The 24,813-nt window shown below is 42.5% G+C and overlaps 1 protein-coding gene across 1 annotated transcript in view; it reads right to left on the bottom strand.

Moving 5' to 3' along the window:
• Nucleotides 1-2,113: 2,113 nt before the first annotated feature.
• grin3bb (glutamate receptor, ionotropic, N-methyl-D-aspartate 3Bb) overlaps nucleotides 2,114-24,813 on the bottom strand; it is a 75,091-nt gene continuing 52,391 nt past the window's right edge. Inside the window, exons 2-9 of the mRNA XM_008295441.1 lie at nucleotides 23,926-24,566; nucleotides 14,937-16,029; nucleotides 8,077-8,222; nucleotides 7,238-7,353; nucleotides 5,626-5,777; nucleotides 3,440-3,604; nucleotides 3,231-3,298; nucleotides 2,114-3,140 (exon numbers count right to left, since the gene is read on the bottom strand). Coding sequence (XP_008293663.1) covers nucleotides 2,348-3,140; nucleotides 3,231-3,298; nucleotides 3,440-3,604; nucleotides 5,626-5,777; nucleotides 7,238-7,353; nucleotides 8,077-8,222; nucleotides 14,937-16,029; nucleotides 23,926-24,566 — 3,174 coding nt within the window. The 3' untranslated portion in view covers nucleotides 2,114-2,347. The remainder of the gene's footprint in view (nucleotides 3,141-3,230; nucleotides 3,299-3,439; nucleotides 3,605-5,625; nucleotides 5,778-7,237; nucleotides 7,354-8,076; nucleotides 8,223-14,936; nucleotides 16,030-23,925; nucleotides 24,567-24,813) is intronic.

The following is a 24,813-nucleotide window of genomic DNA, read 5'->3' as shown; positions in this document are numbered from 1 at the left end:
AGAGTCACAGGGGGCTGGAGTCTATCCCAGCCGACTTAGGGCGAAGGCAGGGGACACCCTGGACAGGTCACCAGTCTATCACAGGACTACACTTAGAGACAGACAACCAAGCACACTCACATTCACACCTACGGACAATTTAGAATCACCAATTAACCTCAGCATGTTTTTGGACTGTGTGGGAGGAAGCCGGAGAACCCATGCTGCACAGGGAGAACAAGCAAACTCCACACAGAAAGATTCCGGTGCCTCCACCGGGACGTGAACCGGCGACCTTCTTGCTGCAAGGCAACAGTGCTACCAACTGCACCACCTTGCAGCCCTGTGATTTAAAATCCATCCATCCATTTTCTATACACCGCTTAATCCTCATTAGGGTCGCGGGGGGGCTGGAGCCTATCCCAGCCAACTTAGGGCGAAGGCAGGGGACACCCTGGACAGGTCACCAGTCTATCGCAGGGCTACACTTAGAGACAGACAACCAAGCACACTCACATTCACACCTACGGACAATTTAGAATCACCAATTAACCTCAGCATGTTTTTGGACTGTGTGGGAGGAAGCCGGAGAACCCGGAGAGAACCCACGCTGCACGGGGAGAACATGTAAACTCCACCCAGAAAGATTCCGGTGCCTCCACCGGGTCGCGAACCGGCAACCTTCTTGCTGCGAGGCAACAGTGCTAACCAACTGCACCACCTTGCAGCCCTGTGATTTAAAATCTCCACCAAAAAAATCTATATTCAGAGCAACAAGAAAAACTATTTTCAACTATTGACCAGTTTGTTTGTTCATAATCTGTTCATAATTCTGTTGAGACTTTAGTTTGACTTCATGAGACAATGATTTATTTCCAACAAACAACGGACACCGGCGTCTACACACCAGGGCACAGACGGGGTTCGGAGTAAAATTCAGCGATGGCTTCAGGCTCTGTGGTCAGTTTTAAGGGCTTTTAAACTGTAAAGTGAATACATTAAAAAGTCTTCAACATCCAGTATTTACCCACAAGAATCGTGCCCAAGTGACATAAAGAGGTGTTACTTCTCTACATGAAGAACAAGTTGTTTTTATTGCATCAACACCAACATTTCTGCTGGATGTGAATCAGAACTATAGCATAACTCTGATCAAATTGCTTAGTCGTCAGTGCTGTTTGTCTGAATCACTTTGTGTTTGTTCGTTTCTTTCCAGTAGTGTTTTTTTTAGAGCGGCCATGCTGATGCCTCGCAGGACGCCTGGTTTCTGTACCATCAGAGTCCAAAAAAGTCCTAAAGCCACAAAAGCTCTTCAGTTTCTGTCACAGTGGCCATTTTAACCAGTCTCAGGAGGAAACTGAAGGACAGCATTATAACATTTAAAAAAACAACAAATGTGCAGTAACAGGTTCAACCGGCTACTTACACCCAACAAAGACTTATCAGTTCAGCTACCAAATGTATAAAAATATCCCTCTGAGTTCCTTGGATATACTTTTTCTTATAGTATAGTTTTTGATCTATTCCATATTTGACTTTGTCAAAAAAGTCCCCAAACTAATAACACATCAAACCTGGTTCACAGCATCTGGTGACACTCAGGGTTCAAGTCTGTTCTTCTTAATATACATAAAGTACGTGAAACTATTTTTACATCAACATAATGCAGGCTATTTTATTTTACTTTGTGACCTCCTTGAACTGTTCAAACAAGAATTCATTTTAAACCCCTTAATTCATTCTGAACATCTATTAGGAGTATCGTAAGCTTTTACAACCTTCAGTGATTTAAAGAAAAAAACAACAACCTGTGAAACACCTTAAAAATGATTTCATTTGCTTCTGTTCTTTGATTGAGGACTTTTAAAAAGTAAAATGTGGTTTTAAGTAGGATAATGAATAAATAAATACACAAATACTTTTTTATCACTATTAATTTGATTCACTAAACCCGAGTAAGACTGGATATATGAGGACTGGAATCAAGAAAGGGCCTTTTCAGTGTTTGTTTGTTTTTTTTGCATGGATAAAGGGATTTCTAAAGAGGACGAACCAGTAAAAAACATTAATTTGTGCTTTTAAAAATGACCTTAATAATTTCAGTAAGGTGCAATTTTTTTGTTTTAGAATTTTGGGTGAAACATGATTCTTGAAATGAACACAGTCGTGGACTGTGATGAATGTGATTCATCAGCATGGATTAAGAGGTTTTGTGTCTGTCTGATCTCTTTCAACAGCTGCTTCTGTCCAAACAGGAGCTTTGCAGCTATGATAGCATTGCTTTTTAAAAATAAAATGTATTCGTTTCCCCCTCTTTGATTAAAATGGCCGCCGTGGGCAATGGGTCATGTGACCTCAGCAGAGAGCATCACCTCCTCTGACTGGCCAGTCTGCTTTGGAGTGGTCGGACTTTGGACAGAACTTTGTGGGGTGGGTCCGTCATTGTCATCACACACTTGGTGTTGGCAGGAAGGGGAGTTACCGGGGCGACGGTGGATGAGGAGGTGGGCGGGGCTCCTGTAGTTGTTGTTGTTGTTGTTGTTGTTGTCACTGTCACTGTTGTCATTGTGGTGACTGGAGATGGACTGTTTGTCACTGTGACAACAGGTTTGGCCAGAGTGGTCTGGATCTCGGCCCTCCTGGCCAGAGCCGTCCTCAGCTTCTCCCTCATCTCTTCAATTTGTTCTTGCAGCTCCTGCAGCTCACCGGGCCGGGGCGGGACAACAGGTGTGAGGGGCGGGGCAACTGTAGCCGGAGTCGTTGAAGATACGAGGGGACGGGCTACACCTGCAGGAGCTGCAGTAGGTGCAGTGGAGGCATTGGGTTGGGCAGAAGAGGACGAGGAGGGAAGGGAGAGCACCAGGCTGGCCAATGAAGCTGCTGGCCCTCCATTCTCACACAACCTGCTGTTTTGGCCCGCCTTCGGCTTTGTTGGCGCCTCCTCGTCTGCCTTGGTCCCGCCTGCTTTGGCATCAGAGGCAGCGATACGAGCAAGCAGGCGACGAGTGTTGAGGGTCTCGAGGTTGAAGTGGACTCGTTTGAAGTCCCGGGCATCTTTAGCGGCAGCGGCCACAGCAGCATCTTTACTCATCTCATTGTTCCACTTCGCTGAAGCTCCAGGAACAGGAGGGGCCGGAGCAGACTGAGACTTCAGGTTACAGCTGAAGAAAAACAGAAAAGCACAACATCTGACAGGTAATTTTCTTTTGACAAACTTGTTTGATATTTTAGATGATGACAAAATGAATCACCTTTTGTCTTTCTCAGTTTGCTGCTTCTTCACGTCTTCATACGTCATGTTCAGAGCTCGATGGATCTTCTGTTAAACACACAAGAAGTCTGATCAGAGTATAACTAATACGCTTCCCCAGCTGGCTGTTTGACATAATGACACTGAGCTATAATTCCAGCTGTAGAGGTCAGAATGATGTACTAAATACACATATTTTCTACTATTCACCTGGGAAGTATGCAGCCAGTATTTCAGGTTCTGTCGGCGGCGAATGTGAGGCAGGACGAGTCTGTAAAAACCATGTTCACCTGCCAGGGTAAGTAAAGCTCCCGCCACGCCAACACACAATAGGACGAAGAGCCCCGAAAAGTGACTGATTCCCATCTGAAGAGTCTGACAGAGAAAGAAGAAGAAAGAGGGGACAGTAGTTCCTGTCTCTATCTGTAGAGGATGAAGTTTCTGTAGTTCCTGTCTCTGCCTGTAGAGGGCAGTGTTGTCTATGTTTCTTAACAAATCAGTGGCCTCTGTGGAGCTACTGTGTACTTTAGCAGCGAGTTTGCTCAAGACAGATGGTTCATCCAAATCAGCCACCACGTACTGTTTGTTAAAGCCGTTTCCATTCAGTTTCTGGGGATGACTTTGGTTCAGCGTCATAAAACATCAGGTTTGATGTGACTTTGAGACACGTGTTGTATTCTGGGATTTATGTTTACAAAGTGTGTTTCTCTGCTTCTCATTGCCCAGCTAAAACGCTCTCACGAAATCTCATGGAAACAGATTATAAAGTTTTATTTCCTGTTCTTATATATACAACTTTTATGTTGACCTTTTGAGAGAAGGGAGAGCTTAAAAGAGGCTCATCAGATTGTCAGTGTGCCAGAGTGGCCTGCAGAGGGCAGCAGCTGACCACCTGAGCTTCAATATCAAATGCTGTCAGTGCAGATTGTAAGTATGTGGATGCTTCACGTGTTCCCCTGCAACGACATTAAAGTATTCATCTGAACAGGCTACAGAAAGAAACCATAGAAATACACAAGGAACTGTGCCACTATAGTATTTCATATACTAACTGTCTAGACCAGGGGTCGGCAACCTTAAACACTCAGAGAGCCATTTGGACCCGTTTCCCACAAAAAAGAAAACACCAGGAGCCACAAAACCCTTTTCACATCTAAAATGAAGGTAACACTGCATTTATTGTTTTTACTTTTATGCTCTGTATAAAAAAAACTACAGTGTGTTGCATTTATGAAATCAATAAACTGCTACAGAGAAAACAAAAGTTTTATTTCTGCATGCAACAAAAACATTTTGAACTCTGACAAAAAAAGACGCTGGGTTGAAGGCTACTGTGAAATAAAGTACTCAATGTCTGTTTGAGTCCCCCTCATATATATGAAATAAAAAGCCGAACTTAAATCATCCACCTGCAGCAAAGTAAAACAGCGTGTGGTTGTCCTGCTGCCTGCAGCTGGGACTGCTGACCAGACTCCTGACCACCTCTGAGCGCTTTGGGGCGGGAGGAGCTCACGGCAGCACCGCTGTTCGCTGAGGACAGTAACTGCACAACAATACGTGTTTTCAAGTCAGTCTCCAAAACACCAGAAAAGTTTCCAGTAACACCAGAAGGAGTTGGAAGATTTGTTGCTAGTCACTTTTGACAAATAAAAAAAAAAAAAACACCAAGTGGATTTGGAAAGGGGCTGCAAGGTGGCACTGTTGCCTCGCAGCAAGAAGGTCGCCGGTTCGCGTCCCGTTGGGGGCACCGGGATCTTTCTACGTGGAGTTTGCATGTTCTCCCTGTGCAGCGTGGGTTTTCTCCGGGTTCTCTGGCTTCCTCATACACAGTCCAAAAGAATGTTGAGGTTAATTGGTGATTCTAAATTGTCCGTAGGTGTGAATGTGAGTGTGCTTGGTTTTCTGTCTTTAAGTGTAGCCCTGTGATAGACTGGCGACCTGTCCAGGGGTGTCCCCTGCCTTTGCCCTAAGTTGGCTGGGATAGGCTCCAGCCCCCCTAGCGAGGATTAAGCGGTGTATAGATGATGGATGGATGGATTTGGAAAGTCGCCCGATTTAGCGAGAAAGTCACCAAGTTGGCAACAATGTGTGTGCCGGTGGGTGTTGCACATCGGCGGTTGTGACGCATATTTTGAGTGACAAAAAATTAAAAATTTAAACATTAAACGTTATATTTTAATGTTACAAGAGCACCATAATCTTCAAATGTAGAATTACATTTTAAAAACTAACGAACTAAACTAAATACATTTTAATTAGATACTCATTATTTATTTTCCAAAGCCACAAGGAGCCGCAGCAGAAGTACAAAAGAGCCATAGCCAGCACTGGAGCCACGGGTTGACCACCCCTGATCTAGAGTGTACAGTTTGTTGTTTATATGTCATCAGACTAACCTCAGTGACAGCAAACACTCGGTTCCCACAGGGAACCACTTTGTACCACTTGTCATGCAGTAGGTCCATGTATCCGTCTGACTTATATCTGCTGATGAACTCTGAGATATTGGAGGTCAGAGGAGAGTTCTGAGGGAGACCAATACCATAACCTGCAAAAAAAGCAAAACACAAAACAGTGTCTCAGTGCCAACACCTGTGTACAATAATCAGTAAACTTCATCATATGATATTTTATAGGCTGATTTAATTACTTTCCTAAAGCCTCTGAGAGCAGACCTGTGCTGGTCAACAACAGAAACTAAAAGCAGTGTCTGTGTTTTAACACTAAATGAACAACGACTTTATAACCACAAAAGGGTCAAAAAAGAATCAACATGGGTTGTGTTATGATAGACGAGCAGTTTCTCCCCACTTCAGATCGATGTGCTAAGCTATGCTAACAGTGCTGCAGTCATCCAATGCTATCACTGAATGACTCAAAGGATTACTCACTTATCAGAAGTCCTGGCTAATTTCTGGTGAGGAAATAATGAACATGATATGTATTTGGGGGGGGTCTACAGGGCCAATCACACGGTGTTGCCTTATCATTATTATATGATCCCTAATCAGGATGCTTACGTCATCCAGGACTCTGAGCATGTAATTTAATCTGATGTATGTGACAATGACAGTTGTCAGGGCATCGGACATTTGATGCAGCAGGGGAACATTCTGAATATGAACCTGGTTTCTTGCAGTACATGCAAACACTCTGTCTTTTGTCTGCAGAGGAGTCCGCTCAAAAAAATCGTCAAACTGTTACAGAAAGTCTGTTCCTCTCCTTTGATTGGTTCAGACTAGTTGATGATGAAACTTCATGAAACGTGTTTTGAAAAAAAAAAAAAAAAGTGAACTGGAGACAAACCCAGAGGCACACAAATACATCTGCAGCTATACACTTGTAAAGATTTTATGACCTTTTGTGTGTGTTTAGGTGCTGGAGGCCACACTGGAGGTTTCTGTCTGTCTGAGGGGTTTAGTGCTTAGTTTTTCTATAAACCCTCAATATGCTTCCCTCTCTCTTCGAACAGCTTGTATCGATGGTCATGTTTTGCTTTGTTTGGTTCAGTCACTGCATCTTACGACAACGCTCAGTACACTACGACAATGTATCCACAATGATGCCATTGATGCCACTGGTTAACATACTCCATATATTATATTGCTTTGGTTAAGAAATACTCTTTCTGTCTTGGCCGTTGGTCACCTAATGACAAACTGGGGGCTCGTCCGGGATCGTATTAACCATTTTGGTAAGATGAAGTTTACCATCTGTGTGAACTGGCTGTAGTAGCTGCTATTCCTGTGACCATGGAGCTTGTTCAGAGTTTCCCGACTACCAAAGCATTTTTGGCAAGCTGTGTGTCCTTTGTTCTCTTTATTTATATTTGGCACTAATGTTAGTTTACTTTCATGCTCAAGAACCCTGAACCCGGGTCTACCCAGACGTTTGTGACTCAACAGACACTTTAATAGTCACTGACAGTCTGACTGTCCACACCGTTTCTAGTTAGTAAATCTCCCAATGTCCTCACAAGGGTCGAAAAACATACAGAAATATAGTTACCTTCAATGGCGAACGGTTTCCCGACAGTCGCCAGTTTACAGTCTGCGTCGATGGAAACTTCATAGTCCAACAGAGCTTTGTCCATGATGAAGGCGTCAAGCTGAGGAGGATCTGTCCTTCAGCACAGAGCAACATATTACTACAGTAACTCCTAACAACTGGGAGCATACAGCAACTACAGCAACTGAGATCACAGCTTTTTCCTGAGTCTTTGTGCTACAGCAACTAATGACAGCAACAATTGCCATTTTACATGGACAGCAATAACTAAAATGCTACAACAAATTCCAAGAATGACAGTAAAATCGGCACCTGTAACAAAATGATCAAAACAGTCACTGCAGCAACTACAGCAACTTTCAACACATAGTCAGACTGTACCTTCAACAATTAGCAATTCCTGTGACTACGTTGTTCTCCCGACCCTAGAAAACAAGACAGCTGCACACCTGGATAAGTGGGTGAACTGTGTGCAGTCAATCAGCTGTTGGCTGCTCACAGTTCAGAGATATAAACTGACTGGCTGACTACTCTCACAGACCATGTTGTGATTGGATGAATCTAAGCAGAAAACACAGATCTCAGGTTCAGATTGCAGGTGATGGACTGAAAGTACTGATCTGAGGCCAGTGTGCCTGGCTCCTTTCATTGGAGGTGTAGAAATGTACGTCAGCCTGAACTAGATTTTTCTTTAGTTCTTAGATGAGGCATCGTCAATCAGCAACACTTAAAAAACACTCAGATCTGATGCGGTTCTACTGTTGCAACCCATGGAACCAGACTTCTGCCACTACAAATGGAACCAGAGTAGAACCAGCAGCTAGCATCTGTTCTCTTACTTGAGGGTGGCGACTCCTTCAGGTGTGGTCGGTTCGTTGAAGCGTCTCATGTACTCGTGCATCTCTGGAAAACTCTTCTTCATGTAATCCTCAGCACTGCTTTCTCTCACTGTCCCAAAACGAAAACCGTGCGACGGATGATGCAACTGCACAAACCAACAAAGAAGAAGAAGAATGAAAGGAGGACCTAAGTACAGTATTTGTACTTTGGTTCTCTGAAAATCCGTTATTCATTACACCACTTTGTCCTGTGAGGATTGCAGGGGAGCTGGAATCATTCCCAGCTGACTTAGAGCAAAGGTAGGGTACACCTGGGCAGGTAACTTGTCCATTACAGGACCAACATGGACACACAACCATGCTGACTGTTACGGCCCCTACCGTATTTGTGTTGTTGTTTTCTGTCCTCTTGTCTCACATCTGTGATTTCATTCATGAGCAGGAGCATCACCGCTACTGGGACACTAGGAGGCTGGGGATTGGCTGGACCAACAGAAGAGGCGGTACTTAAGCACCCTCTTCTGGCCAGCTTGTGGTGGGGAGTCACCTTTCGTGTCGGCAGTAGTGATGTTCGATATCACTGATTTCCTTTCAGATCCGATACTGAGTAAAATGCAGACTGGTATCGGCGATACTGAGCCAATATTGATGCTTTGTGCAAACACACCTAATGTGTCTGGCAAATCTAAAAAAAGTAGTGTATTTTAAATCACAGCTTCATAATTATACAAGACAGCAGAGTAATTTATTCTTTTATTTATTTTAAACTCAGAAGTATATAGAGGTAGCAGCCTCATTTACAACACAGCTGAGCGAATACAAGAGCAGAAAAACCAGAAGACATATATAATAAATGCCACAATAATTGCACGTTTGTCAGTGCCTACATTTTAAAATATTCATTTAACAGATAAAGCAAATTAGATTGATTGTAAATACTAATAGATATGTTTTATAGATAAAATATTGTTTTTTTATCCATCTTTTCTATATTTTTCTAAGTTCACCATGGCTGTTTCATCGCTCTGTATAATGTAATGACACCTCATCTATGTAATCCACTTTAAATGATCAGTTCTTTAGGAAACATTACCTGAATAAATCTAGGCCTTTTTTTTGCCACAACTCCGTTTTTCCACAAACTGTGTCTTGGCTGTTTGATTTCATTTACACTCTGCCATTGTGTCAACAATTACGCACTTACCCAGGCGGAAGAAAAAGTAGTTCCCACCAACGACGTGTCATTTAGACAAGGTCTCAATAGTTTAGTTAGCTTCCGCTGTGTCCTGGTAATGAAATACGTTACCTCAAGTGACCGAAGTATCAAAAGTATCAATATTTCGAATGAGATTCCATTTTAAAGCATAAATCTCTGGTATCGATATTCCAGAATCGATCCACACATCACTAATCGGCAGAGCCTCGATATCCCTGAAATTATCTTTGGTCCTGTTCTGAGATTATTTGTTAGGCTAAGTTCAGACAGCAGGCTAAAGTGACCCAAATCAGTTTTTTTTTGCCTCTATGCGACCTGTATCTGATTTTTTCATGACAGTCTGAACAACACAGATCTGATTTTTTCAAATGCGCCCGAGGCCACTTGGACATGTGGTCCTAAATCCAACAGGTATCTGATCTCTAGCCATGCGACTTCTGTCTGAACAGCCAGGTCGCATTTATCCGACTTACACGTCATTGATACACGACAAACGTCACTGTTCTACGTCAGGCAGACTCCACGCCCACACGTTTCTCTGTACAGACGTTGCTGCCGCTGACCCACCAAACGCCATGGCCAAAACCTGGTACTCGCCATTTTTAATCTTCTCCTTGACACGATTACGTTGTAAATGTGCTGGCTTCTGCTGGCTTTAAAACCACAAGATACGCTATACGGCAACCCAGCCTCATGGCAGTTCGTGAACTAGTCACAAAACTTAATCTATTGATTTGTGTCAAGGGACACAAATTGACCAACTTTTTTGTGTTCTCCAGCACGAATTTCAAACCAATACATTTCAACTGAACGTATCTTTCGTGTCTGGGCCACGTTTTCCCCCCATTAGAGAGTGCATATACTGTAATGTTTTTGTCGTTCTATTCTTTCGACAGTCAGCATTAACCAGTTTTCCTGTTATGGCCCATTCACACTAATAACTATAGAGATCACTATACAGATGTGTGCGCCCACACTGACCAACGTTAACATTCTGTAAACATCAGCGCTGAGCAGCTACCGTGTGCTTCAACTGCTATAAGCTCCGTGTTCATTCAAATATGAAAGGCAGAAAAAACTACTCGTAGCTGTAGTAATAGCTGAAAAGTGGCGGGGGCATTAGCGTGTGCTTTAATTGCTTGCAAAAGCGTTCATCACCATCATTTTGTTTCTGACATGCAGTAATTTATGAAAATGTAAATTAAAGTCTCATAGGGCTGGACCTGAATATCCGAATATTCGGTCGTTGTGGTGGTTATCACCGTTACCATCCGTGTTTACTTCCCTAAACACTGAGCACGCTCACTGTGACGTCGTTGTGTCCTCCTTCTGTGCATGCGGGACACTTTTGGGTCGTATGAAGTTCACACAGCAGATCACATAAAAGTCGCATTTAATTGGAAATGTGAACGAACTCGCAAAAAAATGGGATTTCACCAAAACATCCGAATTGAGCATTAAGTCCTGCAGTCTCAATGTAGCCTTAGAATTTTGTAAGAGTGTTTGTTGCAGACACTGTAAGAGCTTCTTTGATAGAATTTGGACTGGTTGTGTTAGGACTCAGATGCTGAAACACTACTTATTTGGGTCATTTAATATTAAATTGTAAATATTTTGCTTGTAGTTAGTTATTTGCTTGGGCTGGAATTTTTGTCTAAAACTTGTTTCTCTTGTTTTGCTTAATCTAGGGAGGAATGTTTAGCAAATGTATTTTTGTTTATTTATGTTCTTTCCAGGGTTTAGCTAAGTTTTGGGGTTTTAGACAGCTGGTTCTGTTTGTTGTGTTGGCATCCACCCTGAAGCCAGGCTTCTATTGCTCTATTCTTTTATTTGTAATTACCATTTGTTGAACTGTGTAAAAGTAGGAATTTTGGTGGCAATAGACTGCCTATTTTTACTCCTGTTCCTCCTCCATGTTTCTTTTATGTTGTGTCTCTGCACCCCTAGACCGGGGATGTAACACTGACTCACACCCGCAATCAATACGTGGCTCAATTTAATAAGTCAATTGGAGCAATTCACCAATTAACCTTACTTAAAGTGATTAATCACAAAACGTGCAAACTCCACACAGATAGGCCAAGTCAAGATCTGAACCCAGGACCTTCTAGGTGTGAAGCGGCCATCTTGCCATGTAGAGCATTAGCTGGAGAACACAAGAACACTTCAGTGTTTGGTTTTGTTCGTAACATGTTCTTGTTCTCTCCACATCAAATACACGCTTTGAGAACGTCAAAAATATTCTCAAAATGTTGCTGTAGAGCACATGCTTTGTATAAACTTATACATTTTTTGATTCTCTTTTATTTTTCTGCATGGACTCTCTATGTTCTCCCCATGCAGCGTGGGTTCTCTCCGGGTTCTCCAGCTTCCTCCCACACAGTCCAGAAACATGTTGAGGTTAATTAGTGATTCTAAATTGTCTGTAGGTGTGAATGTGAGTGTGCTTGGTTGTCTGTCTCTAAGTGTAGCCCTGTGATAGACTGGTTACCTGTCCAGGTGAACCTGCCTGAGTCAGCTGGGATAGGCTCCGCCCCCCATGACCCTATTGAGGATTAAGGTGTAGAGATGATGGATGGATGGATGGATGGAGTCTGTGACGAATACACACTGAGGAACAGTGTATGTTTTCTTTAGCTTTTGTCCTTTGGTTTTCTGTGATTCTCAAACCCAAGTCCTCCTCCGAGGCATCCTTCAAGTGTTCTAGTGTAGTGGTACAGTCCAGATCTGACAACATGTTGTGGATTTTTGCTATCAGTCCGTTTTTGAATGGATCAAACAAAAATAGTGCATCCATTGCAAAGTTGGAGGCTGATTTGGAAAAGATGGCCTTAGTCTCCTTACATCTAATCTGTAGATATTTGAAGAAGTCTTTCCCATCTCAAACAAATTTTTCCTGTAACTGCTGAAATGTGGGTAAGATACTGTTAATGAATAGATTTTTTTTTTCCCGTACTGTATGCTACTTTCTATTCTGCTGCTGTAACACTTATAATTTCCCTGCTGCGGGATCAATAAAGGTCTTTTACTGAGTGTATTCCCTTGAAATACCATTGATTAAATGAGATATTCAACAATGATAAGGTGAATGCATGATTGTTTATCAATGGAGTAAACAGGGAAATAGCTTTCCATTCAAACTGCTTTCTTATTTAAGACCAGATTTGAATTGAGTGGGAAACTACAGGGAAGTCTGGAATGACCTCCTCCGCCTGCTGCCTCCGCGACCCGGTCCTGGAAAAGTGGAAGAAAATGGATGGATTGATGGAACGACAGGGTTTTTAAAATTTAGTTTGAGGGTTGAAAGAGCACAGTATATCAGAGCCTCTAATGAGGAAGGGCAGCAACAATCACTCTCCATCTTTATCCAATCAGTGGTCAACCAAAATGACATAGAGCAGATGTTACATGACCAACAATAGTAATGGAAGCAGGGCAACACATGTTGGCCCCTGCAAGAAAACCTTTTTGATTCAGGGAGTTGTTTTTGATCCATATGAAGTTTGATATTGATTGTAACTTATTAAAAAAACATTTGAATGCGCCCTGCTGGTGATTTTGGCAGATTAATTCATGAATCTATATTTTTCTTTGTTTCCACATACAGTTCAGAAAAATTATGTTTTACTAAGCCACTATATTCTTGAGTAATATTTATTCCAAGATATTTAAATTGACTTGAAAGAGCAAATGGGAAAGTGTTAAAAGTACTTGGATTTTTCCTAGCTGTAGAACTGATTGGACATAGTGTACTCTGATATAGATTTAGTTTGTATCCCACTATTGTGCCAAATTCTTTCAAAAATATCTATGATGACTGGGATTGATTTTGCAGGATTTGAGACATATAGTAAAAGGTCGTCGGCATACAATGAAACTTCATGCTCATTTTTTTCTTGTTGTTCCAGCATATTCTTTTGTTGAGCAAAGTACGAGAGCAAGGGGTTGAATAGAACAAGCAAAGGCGAGTAACAAGCAAAGTCGTGTAGAACGGTTCAGAGGAAAATAGCCAGAATGTTTATTGTTTGTTTGTACTGAAGCTTGAGGTTGGACATATAATAAATGAATAATGTTCAATAATCTTTTGATATTAAAAAAACAGTTGCCTGTCTTTTATGAAACCAATCTGGTCCTATGAGATTAGAGTTGGCAGAACTGTTTTCCAGGGCTGCAAAGTGGCGCAGTTCAGTTGGTAGCACTGTTGCCTCACAGCAAGAAGGTTGCCGAGGTTGCAAGAAGGTGGGAGCACCGGGATCTTTCTGTGTGGAGTTTGCATGTTCTCCCCGAGCAGCGTGGGTTCTCCGGCAAGGTCCAAAAACATGTTGCGGTTAATTGGCGATTCTAAATTGTCCGTAGGTGTGAATGTGAGTGTGCTTGGTTGTCTGTTTTAGTCTCTCTAAGTGTAGCCCTGCGACCTGTCCAGGTGTCTCCTGCCTTTGCTCGTAGTCAGCTGGGATAGGCTCCAGCCCCCCACGACCCTAGTGAGGATTAAGCGGTGTATAGATAATGGATGGATGGAGTTCATTTCGGAGCACATTAATGTCCGCTTTTGCTTCTTCACGTAGTGCTGAAATGTCTTTTCGTATATTAACATGCATAGTTTCTCTCTCTGCTTTTATATCCACCATCATACCTTCACTGAGGACGTATCCCCACGGAAAGTGTCCTCTTCCTTCACTTTGTTTCTCTGCCGTGCTGGATGGGGCCAAAGTTGTTTGTATGATTTGTTTGAGTGTACTTACGAGTGTTTCTCATCATCAAAGGATGTCCAAAAGTGGTTCGTATCAAAGTGTTTAACGCAAAATGTCAATGTTTATTTGACCCTGGAGATATATTTATCAAATTTATCTGCTGTTCCCTGCTGCTCTCTCCATCTAGCCGAAAGTCTAAAATTATATATATCAGGGGTTAGTTTTTCCATCTAATTCCCAAAGTACATTGCACAAGTGCTAGGAATGTCTCCTATAGCTAGCTAGTAAATCTGGTAAACTATGTGTTAAGGCAGTGAAAAATAGTCCATAAACGGATGTCATTTTCCTGGCAACATGAGCAAACAGACATTTAGAAAACTTTCACAAAACATTTAGACAGCGTTCACATAATGTTCAGCCAGCTGCAGGGCCTGCCGCAGTGCTGCACTCTGAGTCTGTGCACATTTAAAATAAAAAGCTAATCACACACAGATGGACGTCCAATTAAAGCTCTCTTAGCTCCCAGCAGCCCTGGCTGCACAAACACTCACAGGCGTGTTTCATGCTTCAATCAGCCGCTGAATTAAAAGTGTAATTAGGACGAGGCAGGTGATCCACAGAACAAATTTAATCTGTAATTATTTCAGGAAGCACAGAGTGAATGAATAGAGTCTGCAGAATGTTGGAGTTCACAAACACAAATCTGATTTACTATCATCAAGAATAATTACTTATTAGATCACTTTCATCATCTGACTGAAAATGTACTAAACCATGTTTCACATTACCACAGAACTGTCTTTGCAGCTCTGTTTCCTGCAGCCTGCCAGGCTCTCAACTCTAAGAAAGCTTGTGGAGACAGGATTCCTTTGAGGTGCTAAAAAGTACTGTACTGTGAGTAAAAAGCATGAAATCTGAAGAGGAAAAAACTCAGTCTGATTTTATTGTCTCACCTTGGCATCATGGATCCCTGTGACCTCCTCAAAGGTCTTCTCTCCCACCATGACAGCAGCGAGGTTGGCGGTGTAGCTGGACAGCACCAACAAGCAGAAGATGGCCCACAGGTTCATAAGAAAGCGGCCCGTCCAGCACTTTGGCGTCTTGGAAGAAACAGTGCGTCCGAACAGGATTGCGTAGCACAGATTGAGAGCCGACGAATACGAGAACACTCTCATCCTGTTGCGTCCGTGAGGTGTCATACCAAAAGGACTCTTCCATTCGTACAGCGTGAGGAACAGGGCTGTGATGTGCAGTGCCAGGAAGATTCCAACCCACATTGACCAGTGCAAGGGCCACATGAAGGCCCCAATAGGGGCTGCTGTGTCCTTACTGCGCACCAGGATGCCCAGACTGGTGGAGAAGAAGGGCGAGGTGAAGTCGATCACCTGACTCCGAGCAGAGTTAATGCTGAAGGAGGTGACAGCCATGTCTGTCAGACCATTTAAAAGATCCCCCACCAGCCCAGTCCAGCGGCCCCCCTTCCACGCTCCATACTTTCCATCTCCAACGATGTAAAGGTCGAACTCAAAACCCATGTCCTCCGCCAGCTTCTCCAGCAGGTCGATGCAGTATCCATAACAGCACTTGCTGTACTCTGAAGGCAAGAAACTGCCGTTCCCGCCGGCCACCTCCCTGAAGTACCTGTCCAGGCTCTCTGAGTTGTTGGTGCTGGCGTCCAGGCAGAACTGACCAGCCGGGCAGCTTCCCTCATCGTCCACATCCCGTGTAAATACAAAGGGATGTTCCACCAGGGTAACCACCCGGACCCGACTCCCTGCAACTGGCATCCCTGCTCTCCAGCGGACTCTCGTCTTCCCACCAATCCCATCTGTCTTGTGGCGAGATTTGGGCCCCTGCCAGACCCCTTGGTCCTCCACCTGGAGCTGGCCTCCCTCCCAGCTGCCCACTGTCACCCAGGTGGGCTGACCCAGCGCATCCCGCCGCAGGCTCCAGATGTGGAATCGCTGTGAGGTCTGAACCTCAGACCAGTTCTGGTGGACTCGAACTGGACCCGTGAGTCCAGAGAAAGATGTGTTTGACAGGAACCTGCACAAAAGAAAAAGAACAAATAACATGATGAAGGCAGAGCCTCTGAGAAACCGTGTTGGTTCATTGATCAGAGCAAGAAATCATAAATGTTGAAATATCAGGTCTTCTGAGAGGTTTTAAGATATCCAGTTCCTCAGTTTTCACATCCTGAAGAACAAAACTGATAAAGTTCTCTTACATTGTCCAAAATCCTAAGGAAGGTTCTCTAAATAAATAAAATACTTTAAACAGGATTTTCTAGATGATTTAGAACTCTTCGATTCTAAAGGGTTCTTTACAAGGATTTGTCTGCAAGACACCATATGGACTTCCACAGGGATCAGTTCTTGGCCAACATTTGAATGATCTCAGGTTTGCCACCACTCATGCATTAAAGAAAAAGAAGTCATCTTTATTTCAGTCTGACAACGATTAAACAGAGGAATATTTTTTTTTTATGCTAAAGCAAAGAGACAAGATATTAGGTCACATTTGAATTCAGATCTACTTAAAGTAAATGGAGGTGAAGAACTTCATGTCCTTAGTGCTGACTTTAGTTTCAACAAACATGTAAATAGTGTTTCAGAATTGTATCACTTAAAAAAGAAATCACTTAAAAATAATGAGAAAATAAATCTACCCTGGAAAGATTTTAATCTGAGCAGCCTCAGAAAACTCTTGATTTTTCTATGTCTAATTTCTCTCACTTTATTTCAGACGCTCTTGACATAGTTGCCTGATCCTAGTCAGCTGGGATAGACTCCAGCCCCCCGCGACCCCAGTGAGGATTAAGGTGTATAGATAATGAATGAATGGATGCCTGATCCTGCATTCATTGGAATTTGTCTTTACAGTAACAGTAATTAGATATGTGTTGACATGGCTGTACAGTCCGCTGGGTGTGTTCTAATGCTGTGTCTTCTGTCTTCTTGTTTTAATCTGTGTTTATCGTTGTAACACAAGCTGTTCTGAAAAATGAAAACAACAAAAAAATGAAAGGAGTCCTCCTGCGTGCTCGTTCTGAATAGCTGTTATCAGTATTTCCAGGCGTATAATTATTATTTTCTCATTGCTTTCTTGTTCTCATTAGGTTTTCTCTCGGGTATGAAATGTGACACATTGCCTCGCCGACCTACTCAGACTTTACAAACACAAATGGTTGGACAAAATAAATGCATTGATCATTGAAGATTTTAGTTTAGAGACTAAGAGAGATTTTCAGAGACAGATGTGATGTGAACAGCTGTGCAGGCTCATCGTTGGTCACAAACCCACCTGAATGACGTGACTGGTGGTCACAATATGAAGCTGTATGATCACTAAGTCACAGTGAGCCTATTTTCACCTGTTTAAGGCACATTTTCAAATCTGAAAACAGTCTCCAGATTGTTTCCAAAATGTAATGTGAGTCTTCAGAGTCATCACACGAGGTTTCTGGTGATTCTGTGACCTTTCAAACCTGCCATTTGGCTGCTATCATGCTCATTCCTAACTGTATATACTTCCTACTGGCTCCTTTTGTAAATATATTTATATATTCTTATTTGTCTTTTTTATACCTGTATTTTGAATCACTGGAGTTGTCTTTTAATTTCGTTGTACTTTGTGTATGATGACAGTAAATGCATTCTATCATATTTCTAGCTCGGTTCAACTATCAGTACAAAAGCCTTTGTTTCACAAAGCAGATATCAGAACCTGAGAGATGCAGTGCAACTTGACTTCCTGATGAATACCTCTGAAACTATTTAGAGTTTAAAGATGTTCTTACACGAAGATCTCGGTTTGATGAGTTTGTGATTTCACTTCATGTTAAATCTCTGATGTTTCAGTTTATCTTCACATTCTTTTTCTCACAGCAGATAATGTCTGAGCGTAATTTCATTTACTGTGAATGTGTTTGATCTGCTTCTGTCAGGAATCCCAGCCCAGCCGATACGTTTTGATCCACCTCAGACCTGCAGCTCACAGTGTTTTCTGAAGCTCAGCGTTTCTTGTTCCTTGTAGTATTTCTTAGTGTTCCTTGTAGTCTCATGTTTTTCGTCATTTGTTGGTTTGTGGTATTTGTTGAGAAGACTGTGCCAAGATCCAGCTTTCAGCCCTCAGGTGTTTTACATTTTGTTGCATGAGGGGGCTGTTTCTAAATAAATGTGAGGAGAGGATCTAACATGATGATCAGCCATGACAGCAGTCTGTTGGTATTTCATCCATCCATCCATCAGCTCTACACCTTAAAGGCCGCGGGGAGTCTATCCCAGCTGACTCAGGGTGAAGGCAGGTTCACCTGGACAGGTAACCAGTCTATCACAGGGCTACACTTAGAGACAGACAACCAAGCACACTCACATTCACACCTACGGACAATTTCGAATCACCAGTTAACCTCAACATGTTTCTGGACTGTGGGAGGAAGCCGGAGAACCCGGGGAGAACCCACGCTGCACGGGGACAACATGGAGACTCCACGCAGGAAGATCCCGGGTGTCCTTACCGGGACGCGAACCGGAGACCTTCTAACCACTGAGCCACCTGCAGCACTGTTGGCATTTCAGTTTTTTGTTAGTATTTTTGTTTGTTTGTTTGTGTTTTGTATAATTTAAACCACAAAAAGGAGGACTGATTTAAAACAGTTTATATTCAAGTCAGGAAGGAGGATTTGGGAATCTGAGATCTGATTTCTGCTCTGAATAGTTTGCATTTAATCTGTTTCCTTATTTCACAAAGCTTCAGAAAAACAACTTGATAGCAGATGGTTTCTAAAGAGTCAGTTAAAAGCATTCTACTAAACTAATAAATGGAACATATGAGCGGTGTTTGGTCCTCATTTTGATTATCTCTTTATCATCTGGTGTTTTTACTGTGATGCTGCTGAAGCAGCTGGAGGTCAGAGAGCCAGCGAGCAGCTTTAGGCTCTGTAATAAATCTCCTCATGAATAAAAGTTAAACCTCCAACATGCTTATTGCCACACTGAGAGGGAAAGTCCAAAACACACACAGACTGTATTTATGAATATATATGAATATTAATGTGCCTGAGAGGGGAGGATGGAGGATTCAGAGTCACCCTGAGGGATTTTCCTCCACGTTACTGATAACACTCGACTGTGTCTGAGTGAAGCCACAGCTTGGTGTGAAAATAATAATTCACATCAAACAGCTTCCGGAACTAATTTGCAGAAAAAATGACTGAAAATTGTAAAAATGTCAGTTTGATTAAATATGAATGGTGATTATAAATCTACTGCTGCTGTTGTTGTCATTCACTGATCAGAAATAACTTATTAGGAGTCTCCAACTGTTTGGCCTCATAAACCCGAATCATTCCACCGTTTTGTAATTATGGAAAGATGATTATATATTCTGGGAGGATTTATGTTTAACTCATAGGGACATTTGAGGTTGTGAGACTGCTGAGGACTGTGAGGTGTTGTATTTTCTCTAAGTGACCTGTATCTCTGTGAAACTTTATTGTAAAAATCTGCAAAACAACATTTCAGATATGTTGAACAGTAAATGAAACATGTGTGATTGAAACACGTCTATTTTCTCCAGTACAGACTTTCACCATAAATGTTCAAACAACAAATTGAAGTAAAAATATACATACAAAATGTGTGATAAATAAAATATATAATTTAAAAAAATATATGGAAATGAAGACTAAAACCTTGCTTTGTTCTCCTGCCGTGTTCATGTTTGTTTTCTTTTGTGAAATACGTTTAACTTGTTGCAAATACAGAAACAGCAATATGAGTCTGAATAGAGTCTTATATTACAGGACTATTCATTTGTGGAGTAAAAACTATTTAGACCTTCATAGCTTTTCTCAAAGATGCTCTTCAACCCAAACCCTAGACCAAAGAAAGGTGGATTATAAACAGAGATTCCTGACAACTCAGTGAATTCATGCAAACTGTGCTCCACAAAAAAAAAAAAAAATCTCCAAGAAAAACCCTCGAGAATGCTTCAATGCTAGTTATGCAACAATCAAACTTTGTCTTTTGATGTGTGAGCATCATGTGAGCATTTTTTCCACATTGAAATACTAAATTTAAGACAAGCATGGGCTGTTGCAGTTAGTGACTCTCTCCCTAATTGGGTCTGCTGTGGAAGTTGTGTGTTCTTTTATCTTGACTGCACAGTTTGTAACTTAACGCCTACCTCTGCAGAGACTGGCCTATAATCCTGTTAGAGCCTCTTTCTTATCTGTTGTGCGTCCAAACTAGCACAATTGCAGTGTTTGACTTTTCTCCCTTTGTTTCAGCAGAGCAAAGAATCTCTTAGCAGTGAGTATTTTTAATGGTTTGCTTCATATTTAATTTGCACATTTCAGAGAGTTGGAGCTCAAGGTCATTTCTCTGCAACATGTGGAGTCCAACAGGGCTGTATACCTGGTCCTCTGTGGTTTCTATCACACTATTCAGCTATTTTAGGTTCATATAAGAAAGAGAACACATTAAATCCAGTTTTAAAGGAGGGAGGACAAGAAGTGGCTCATACACATGCTAAAGACAGGAAACAACTAAAATTTTTAATGCATTTTTTTAGTAGATTTCTCCTAATGATATTGAGCTCAACTACAGAAATTGGCCCATCAGAGGTCTCTGACACCAGGAACGCTGCCATGAGGAAGATATTTTGATGTCTTTAGGTCTACTTTATGATTACACTTAAAACGTTCCTCTGTGATAAAGCCGACAGTCAGAGCTGCTCAGGATCACCTGAGACATCTTTTAGTTATGCAGCTGTTGGTTTAGACTGCTGGGAGACTCCCATGATGCACTGGGCTCCTCTTCCCTCCATACAGTTGTACACCAACATTACATTCACTAACTCTGTGTCTTCTCTCTCTGTAGTCGTGTAGTGTTTGTTCTCTGCAGACGTCTCTTGATCTGGAGCTTACCTCTCTGATCTGCTGTTGCTGAACTTGCTGACTCCCAAAATGCTCATTGTTCTTTTGCATTGCTTGTCTGTTCTGCCCCCCCACCCCCCCACTCCAGCCAAGATTAGGGTTAGTGTTAGGGTTAGGCTGCCCTCCCTGAGCCTGGTTCTGTTGGAGACTTTTTTTCCTCCCTGTTAAAGGGTTTTTTTTTGGGTTCCTTCCCACCGTCACGACTGCTGCTCACAGAGAATCCAAACATAAGTCTGGATTGTTGGGTTCTCTGTTCTGTTTAAAACTCGTCAGGTCTTCACCCACTATGTGAAACGCTATGAGATGACACATGTTGAGAATTGGTGCTATGTAAATGAAATTGAAATAAATTAAACCTATTCTCTCTTCACACCTGGAACAGTTTTTTTCTTCTCAGATCACCAGATATAAAATTATTTCTAAAATGCATGAAGCTTTCCTCTCGAGTCAATCTGAGTCTAAGTCTGATATGGATGTGATGGGAGAAACATTAGCGATGATGTGGTTACATATACTCTGAAGGTACAGGCTGAAATCGGCTTTACTCCTCTATATAAACGTAACTCTCACATTTCAGCTTTTGTTGTGGTCTCCAGTAAGGTATAGTCCTGACAATTCCAAAATGGCACCAGTGGAGCAGCCTGTTATGGGCAGCTTCATGTAGATTTGTAGTTTTGTGTATTTTTCTTAGTCTCAAGCAGTTTTCAATACTCTGTTTTTAACTGTATATGCTTTACAATCAGGAGATTGTGTCTGAGCAGAGCAGCAGATCCTGATACAGCCAGCTATAGTTTACTGCCAACAGGACCTACTGAAACTAGCACCGTTTGCTAAATTTGCTGGACAAGACACGATATTGTCTCAGAGGAGACATCAGCGTATTAAAAGCAACAGGAGACACAGAAAAAGCATGGATGGGGAATTTTCACACATGTGTAATCATGGGAAATGTTCACTGGCCAACAGTATGAGACTGGAGACCCTTTTCAGCCGCCTCATGTACGTCATAGAAACATGGCTACAATTCTGCAATTTCATTTAGCAGACGCTTTTATCCAAAACAACTTACATCTGAGAGTAGATACAAAACAAGCAAGGGTCTAGTCAGGACAAAACAACCTGGATAAGAGCCATACAAGACTGCATCCCCAACTGAAACACCGGCAAGAGAACAGGTGGGAGGATTGCTCCACAACCTTGGTCATGCTAACATGGAGGATCAAGTATGCAACAAGGATGTTAAACTCTTGGCAGTGAGTTTGATACTGCACAATCTGCTGAGGGATTCCCTGTGGTGATCACCGGGAAGCAGCTTGTGACTTGTACATGCTGCTGCACTGATGCATTCATCCTCTCCAACATACTGCCCACTTTCCAACAGTTTGTTGATGCCCAACAAGACGCTAATGTAAAAGTGTGTGTTCATCTACCTATTACCAGTACTGAGGGATCAGATCGATCATAATGTGGTTCATCTCTTTCCATCCTACAGCACACTTTTTAAAAGGATGCCTGTCACCACCACAACTCTGAAATGCTGCTGGTTGCAGGAAGCAAAAGGAAAATCTGCAGTACAACGTGGAAACAACAGACTGGGACACTTTCTGTGAGTCATATGAGGGTGATAATTATGGATTAACAGAATGTGTCACTGACAGCGTATGTTTCTGTGTTGATAATACCATGCCCAGCAGAGAAATTCAAGTTTCCACACATTTGGAAAGACCATGTATATAAGGGCAGTCAGGAATTTCTAATAAGTCCCATAATTCAGAATTTTCTATGATTGAATCACCCAAATACACAAAACGTTGTCACAAAAAACAATCCTGTGTTTTGGTTATTTTACAGATTTATTGAAAATCTTCTGGAAATACGACAAAATCTGCTGGATCATAAATAAACATGCAGTAACTTGAATTATTAGTTTAGGTGATACAGAAAATTATGTTAATCAGATTGTCTTAGTTTCATGACCTCCTGGCTTCTCCTGAGTGGTTCTGATTGATTCCAGCTGCTGACTCCTCTGATCCAGTTTCAATAGAACCATCTGATCCACTCATTAGACTCAAACACAAACACTACAGTGGGAAAGTCTGAGGAGCTCAGCAAAGATCTGGAAAAGAAAATCAGAGACTAGAACCTGTCAGAATGTCACTTGGAGCCATTTCAAAGCCGCTTCAGATCCCAGAACCATCAGTTTGTCAGTATAAAGTTCATGGTCCAGTTGTGTTACTGCCTCCATCAGGATGAAAACACAAACTATCACCTGCTGCTGAGAGACGATTGGTCAGGATGGTCAAGAGTCAACCAGGAACCAACAGAAAGCAGCTCTGGATGAATCAGAAGCTGCTGGAACACAGCTGTCAGTGTCCATCTATACTGTATACTACTATTACATGTTACAAACATACTGCAACAGCTCTAAGTCATAATTACTCTTTCGTACTTCTGTGAATAGTTTTGTGATAGAGATGTTTTTTGTTCAGCATTAAATGTGGAGGTTTGACTGTGATTGGCACCGTGGTAGCAAAGAAAGTTTCAGCAAAGGTAATAATAAAGTTTTCTGTCCATCCATCCATCCATCCATCCATCCATCCATCCATCCATCCACCTACCTACAGTCCATCTGGTTTTGCCTCTTTGTCATATTTTACCACTAATTCTTGGAAATAATTGAAAAATCTTTCTGATGGTTCACATGGGTGACTTAAATGTCAACTACGGCAGCACTTCGATGGAAATCTGAGCCAGCAGGATGGCGTGTTAATGAAACTAACTAGAGAAGATCACATACTGGTTGAGAATCAACTGGAAAACCTGTGGCAGACTATAGCAGCCATTTACTGATAATGTTTAAAGAAACAACAGCTGTTACTATTGCGACGCTGTTTGAGTTCTGATCTCTTCCTTAGCACAGTGTTTGTTTCATTTGTAGATATTGAATGTAATAAATCTAAATTAAATATTTATTCGATGTAGGGAAGAAGTGAGGTTCCTACCTGGACAGGTACTGTCCTGATGATGGCACCTCATGTTTGTTGGGTTTGTCGTAGCAGTTCACCATATTCTGGATCAGAGCCAGGTCTGGTCTCACCACCGTCGCCGCAGCCATGGCTCTGGTCACGAGCTGCAGGGCGTCTCTGACGTAGAAGTCGAGCGGTTTCCTCTCCACCTCTCCGTAGGCCAACAGGCCGAGTGGCAGCCCGATGGCATGCAGCGCGTCAGGGCTGAGTGGCTGGCCCAGAACCCAGTGCACCATGGGTAATGTCAGGCCCAGGTCCTGGGCGCTGCGCAGCACCGCCGCCGCGCACTGTGGGTCGGCCCCGAACAGTAGTACTGACGCTGGTGGTGGCTGGTTCTGTCTGAAGTGTCGGGACAGGAAATCGTGGATCTGCGTATCATCGTGGGACGACTGCGTCAGGTTCAAGAGGGCTCGCAGGTGCCAGTTGACGCTGCTCCCACCATCCCACGATGCACTGCCATGATGGTCCAGGAGCTGCAGGAGACCTTGAGCCTCCTCCCAGCCCCGACACAGAACTGCAGTACCCTCCCTCCAACCGGACCGCTGCAGAACAGTCAACAGCAGATCGGAGAGGCCGGACTCTGGGACCCCCGTCACCATCTGCAGGTGGAACTGGTTCTACAGATGAAGAGGTGAACCACGAGGAAAACAGAGTTAGAACATGACAGGTTGAATCCTCAATAAAACATCAGATAATTCAATCCTGTTTGTGTCTGGAGGTTAATGTTCCAAAAACCAAAAGAGAAGTAACAGAAAACATTTTCCCATTTCAATCAGTTTCCTCATAGGAGGACACTGGAGCAGAAAGGCTCTAGTCATCCTTTTGAGGGAAATAAAATTGTTTCAAAACATTTGTACCTATGTT

Source organism: Stegastes partitus, unplaced genomic scaffold, assembly GCF_000690725.1.
Source record: "Stegastes partitus isolate 25-593 unplaced genomic scaffold, Stegastes_partitus-1.0.2 Scaffold1047, whole genome shotgun sequence".
In the NCBI taxonomy this organism is placed as follows: Eukaryota; Metazoa; Chordata; class Actinopteri; family Pomacentridae; genus Stegastes; species Stegastes partitus.
Note: the sequence above shows the minus strand (reverse complement) of the source record. Positions and strands in the feature narration are given on the sequence as shown.